This window comes from Anomaloglossus baeobatrachus, chromosome 7 (genome assembly GCF_048569485.1).
Source record: "Anomaloglossus baeobatrachus isolate aAnoBae1 chromosome 7, aAnoBae1.hap1, whole genome shotgun sequence".
Lineage (NCBI taxonomy): Eukaryota > Metazoa > Chordata > Amphibia > Anura > Aromobatidae > Anomaloglossus > Anomaloglossus baeobatrachus.
Genome location: NC_134359.1, coordinates 308,507,609 through 308,512,608, shown reverse-complemented (window position 1 = coordinate 308,512,608; position 5,000 = coordinate 308,507,609). Strand labels below are relative to the sequence as shown.

At 61.1% G+C, this 5,000-nt stretch overlaps 1 protein-coding gene across 1 annotated transcript in view; it reads left to right on the top strand.

Annotated features, from left to right (window-relative positions):
* Nucleotides 1-3,799, top strand: part of LOC142246858 (ras-related protein Rab-35-like) — a 12,055-nt gene extending 8,256 nt beyond the window's left edge. Inside the window, exons 2-4 of the mRNA XM_075319909.1 lie at nucleotides 302-1,350; nucleotides 1,491-1,541; nucleotides 3,672-3,799. Coding sequence (XP_075176024.1) covers nucleotides 1,296-1,350; nucleotides 1,491-1,541; nucleotides 3,672-3,799 — 234 coding nt within the window. The 5' untranslated portion in view covers nucleotides 302-1,295. The remainder of the gene's footprint in view (nucleotides 1-301; nucleotides 1,351-1,490; nucleotides 1,542-3,671) is intronic.
* The last annotated feature ends 1,201 nt before the right edge of the window (nucleotides 3,800-5,000 follow it).

Sequence of the window (5,000 nt, the reverse complement as noted above, 5' to 3'; positions counted from 1 at the left end):
TATAGTGACCGTTCTCTGCACATTTATAGGTTTTGGTGCTTTGTTGCCTCCGTTTACTTCTCCTTTTCTCTTCCTTATAATTTTCTTTTGTGAGTTTTTTAGGTAAATTCCTGTTACGTTGCTTCATGTTATACTTGTAGTGATGGAAGTGTGGGGGGGGGGTCTGTAATAATTGTTATAAACTGTTATGGAGCCTCCGAATGAACACCCCCCCCCCCCCCCCCCCCCCAGTCACTATTGTGTTGTGGTCAGTCCGAGCCCCGAGATCAGAGGAATCTACGTGTTTTCTCTCCGTGTACAGGAAGAGCAGGGATTTCCTTTCCCTGAGATCAGCGAAAACTGCAAGAGAGGGGGCCGGAGAGACCGCCTGACCGAGGGAGAGAGCCGGAGAGACCGCCTGACCGAGGGAGAGAGCCGGAGAGACCGCCTGACCGAGGGAGAGGGCCGGAGAGACCGCCTGGCCGAGGGAGAGAGCCGGAGAGACCGCCTGACCGAGGGAGAGAGCCGAAGAGACCGCCTGGCCGAGGGAGAGAGCCGAAGAGACCGCCTGGCCGAGGGAGAGGGCCGGAGAGACCGCCTGGCCGAGGGAGAGGGCCGGAGAGACCGCCTGGCCGAGGGAGAGGGCCGGAGAGACCGCCTGGCCGAGGGAGAGGGCCGGAGAGACCGCCTGGCCGAGGGAGAGGGCCGGAGAGACCGCCTGGCCGAGGGAGAGGGCCGGAGAGACCGCCTGGCCGAGGGAGAGGGCCGGAGAGACCGCCTGGCCGAGGGAGAGGGCCGGAGAGACCGCCTGGCCGAGGGAGGGGGCCGGAGAGACCGCGTGGCCGAGGGAGGGGGCCGGAGAGACCGCGTGGCCGAGGGAGAGATCACCTGACAGAGGGAGAGTCGGAAAGACTGCCTGGCCGAGGGAGACTGCCTGACCGAGGGAGAGATCACCTGACAGAGGGAGAGTCGGAAAGACTGCCTAACAGAAGGAGAGTCGAGAAGGCCAAAGCGACCGCCTCACCAAGAGAAGAGGGTTGGAGAGATGGTTTGCTAAAGAAAAGCAGAGACGACACAACAGAGGAGCCAAAGACACAGCCCAATGGAGAGGAAAGTGGAGACGACAGCCTGAAGAGAGGGACGATGTGAGGCTGCATTTCATTGGAACGAGAGGATATTCTGAGGGACCGACTGCTGCACGAGACTCATCTGGCAGCAAGAGACAGCAGTCGGCGACTTATTGTCATTGACGCCAGGGACCGATACAATATACATAACCCTCACACCAGATAGTGCCAGACGCCGGGTTCTCCATCATGGCTGCCAAAGACTACGATCATTTATTCAAGCTTCTGCTGATCGGAGACTCTGGTAAGTATGCCTGGCAATGAGCGGACTTAAAACTGTACGACAGAAGGACCTCTCTGCATGTCATTGACCACGTTTATGGCTGGTCTACAGCTCCTCGTTTAGCTGGGACTCTGGATTAAGGTTGGTTGTGTCTTCTGCAGGTGTGGGGAAGAGCAGCCTCCTCCTGAGATTCTCCGACAACTCCTTCTCTGGTGAGTGCAACAACGGCTCCTTGTGAGGCCCCAGCACAAACTTCTGTCTGCCTCCACTGTCCATAACCTCCCATTTTCATACCCTGATTTGGTTTCGGCCTTCCCTTGCTGGCCCCCTCCTCTGACCTTCCCTTGTTGGACTTCTGTTCCCTTGTCGCTTACTCTCTAATTTCGCCGTGGATTCATCTTCTCCTCTTGACCTCCATCCTTTGGTTTTGGCCTAACAATGCTCTGGTTTACCCCCTCCTCCAGCCTTGCTTTACTTGCCCCTTCCTTTGGACTTTCCCTGCTTTAGTTGCTTATGCCATCCTTTTAATTTCTTTGCTTTTTTCCTGTCCTCCATCCTTTTATTGTTTTTCCTTTCCTCGCTTCGGCCTTTCCTCGCTTCGGCCTTGCCTCGCTCCCCCCCTCTCCTGCGGCCTCTGTCTCGCTCCCCCCCTCTCCTGCGGCCTCTGTCTCGCTCCCCCCTCTCCTGCGGCCTCTGTCTCGCTCCCCCCTCTCCTGCGGCCTCTGTCTCGCTCCCCCCCTCTCCTGCGGCCTCTGTCTCGCTCCCCCCCTCTCCTGCGGCCTCTGTCTCGCTCCCCCCTCTCCTGCGGCCTCTGTCTCGCTCCCCCCCTCTCCTGCGGCCTCTGTCTCGCTCCCCCCCTCTCCTGCGGCCTCTGTCTCGCTCCCCCTCTCCTGCGGCCTCTGTCTCGCTCCCCCCTCTCCTGCGGCCTCTGTCTCGCTCCCCCCTCTCCTGCGGCCTCTGTCTCGCTCCCCCCTCTCCTGCGGGCCTCTGTCTCGCTCCCCCCTCTCCTGCGGCCTCTGTCTCGCTCCCCCCTCTCCTGCGGCCTCTGTCTCGCTCCCCCCTCTCCTGCGGCCTCTGTCTCGCTCCCCCCTCTCCTGCGGCCTCTGTCTCGCTCCCCCCTCTCCTGCGGCCTCTGTCTCGCTCCCCCCTCTCCTGCGGCCTCTGTCTCGCTCCCCCCTCTCCTGCGGCCTCTGTCTCGCTCCCCCCCTCTCCTGCGGCCTCTGTCTCGCTCCCCCCTCTCCTGCGGCCTCTGTCTCGCTCCCCCCTCTCCTGCGGCCTCTGTCTCGCTCCCCCCTCTCCTGCGGCCTCTGTCTCGCTCCCCCCCTCTCCTGCGGCCTCTGTCTCGCTCCCCCCTCTCCTGCGGCCTCTGTCTCGCTCCCCCCCTCTCCTGCGGCCTCTGTCTCGCTCCCCCCTCTCCTGCGGCCTCTGTCTCGCTCCCCCCTCTCCTGCGGCCTCTGTCTCGCTCCCCCCTCTCCTGCGGCCTCTGTCTCGCTCCCCCCTCTCCTGCCTCCTTTGCCTCGCGCCCCCCTCTCCTGCGGCCTTTGCCTCGTCGCTCCCCCCTCTCTGGCATTCCCTTACCCTTGATGCCTATTTTGTTATTTCCCCATGGACTCGTCTTCTCCCCTCGGCCTTGTGTCCTCCATTCTCTGTCCGTCCCCTTCCCTCACTGCTGCTTCCTCTGTTCTTCGCTCCCCCGCGGGGCCTTGCGTCCTCCGTTCTCTGTCCGTCCCCTGCCCTCACTGCTGCTTCCTCTGTTCTTCGCTCCCTCGCGGGGCCTTGCGTCCTCCATTCTCTGTCCGTCCCCTTCCCTCACTGCTGTTTCATCTGTTCTTCGCTCCCTCGCGGGGCCTTGCGTCCTCCGTTCTCTGTCCGTCCCCTGCCCTCACTGCTGCTTCCTCTGTTCTTCGCTCCCCCGCGGGGCCTTGCGTCCTCCGTTCTCTGTCCGTCCCCTGCCCTCACTGCTGCTTCTTCTGTTCTTCGCTCCCCCGCGGGGCCTTGCGTCCTCAGTTCTCTGTCCGTCCCCTGCCCTCACTGCTGCTTCCTCTGTTCTTCGCTCCCCCCGGGGCCTTGCGTCCTCCGTTCTCTGTCCGTCCCCTGCCCTCACTGCTGCTTCCTCTGTTCTTCGCTCCCCCGCGGGGCCTTGCGTCCTCCGTTCTCTGTCCGTCCCCTGCCCTCACTGCTGCTTCCTCTGTTCTTCGCTCCCCCGCGGGGCCTTGCGTCCTCCGTTCTCTGTCCATCCCCTGCCCTCACTGCTGCTTCCTCTGTTCTTCGCTCCCCCGCGGGGCCTTGCGTCCTCCATTGTATTGTGTGCCTTATTCTGCTCGCTCTTTGGACTCGTGCAGGAAGCTACATAACAACGATCGGAGTGGACTTTAAGATTCGGACTCTTGTTCTGGATGGAGAACGGGTAAAACTTCAGATCTGGGACACGGCCGGTCAGGAGAGGTTTCGGACCATCACATCGACGTAAGCAACATTTATGAGTTGTACGGGGTAACCTCTTTCTAGTGGAGCGTGCCCAGCCAGTGTAAGGAGGCTTGCATGACATGCAATGCTCTGCTGAGAAAGTACATAAGAAAATGGTCTCCTACGAGAGAGGATAGGAACTTGAGCGCCACCTTCTGGATGCAGTAATCAAAACAGTCAGTATCGACCTTTTAACGAGTTTTGCCACAGGATTTAGGATTAAAAATCATTCCAGGCTCTCCTTGTTTGCCCCTCATCAGTGTAAAGCAGGAGGCCCGATATGGCGGGATGAGACCTCTGACGAGGTGTAAGGGGGAGCGCCTCTGTGGAGAGTGCCAGTCCGTTGTAAGGAGACTTACAGGCCATGCAATGCTCCTCTGGGAAATGTGATATGCCAAAAATCTGTTACTCGGCACTGAACAGGAACAACTTACCCCCCATCCGGAAACACCTGTCTGTGCATAGTGCATATTTTGGCTTCTACTCAAAGTCATGAGGTGCAAGCTCATTAATGGATCAATATTGCCTTAGGAGAAGAAGCCCCTTCTATAAGGTGAAGGTCGGGTCCCAGTCCTCGGCCGCTCAAAAGGGACAATTTGCATACAGCGTTTAGGGGGTGTTCGCTGGGTGGCCCCGTTCTCCAATGGGGAAAGTGCATGCGGGGGACACAGGGGCGGGGTAGGGGAAGGTACGTGCAGGGGGCAAAGGGGTGGGGCAGGGGAAGGTACGTGCAGGGGGCGGCAAAGGGGTGGGGCAGGGGAAGGTACGTGCAGGGGGCGGCAAAGGGGTGGGGCAGGGGAAAGTACGTGCAGGGGACACAGGGGGCGGGGTAGGGGAAGGTACGTGCAGGGGGGCGGCAAAGGGGTGGGGCAGGGGAAGGTACGTGCAGGGGGCGGCAAAGGGGTGGGGGCAGGGGAAAGTACGTGCAGGGGGCAAAGGGGTGGGGAAGGGGAAGGTACGTGCAGGGGGCAAAGGGGGTGGGGCGGGGGAAGGTACGTACTGGGGTGGGGCGGGTACGTGCACGGGGGTGGGGCAGGGGAAGGTACGTTCACGGGGCACAGGGGTGGGCCGGGGGAAGAAACGTGCACGGGGCACAGGGGTGGGGCGGGGCGGGGGAAGGTACGTACACGGGGCACAGGGGTGGGGCGAGGAAAGGAAAGTACGTGCACGGGGCACAGGGGTGGGGCAGGGGAAAGTACGTGCAG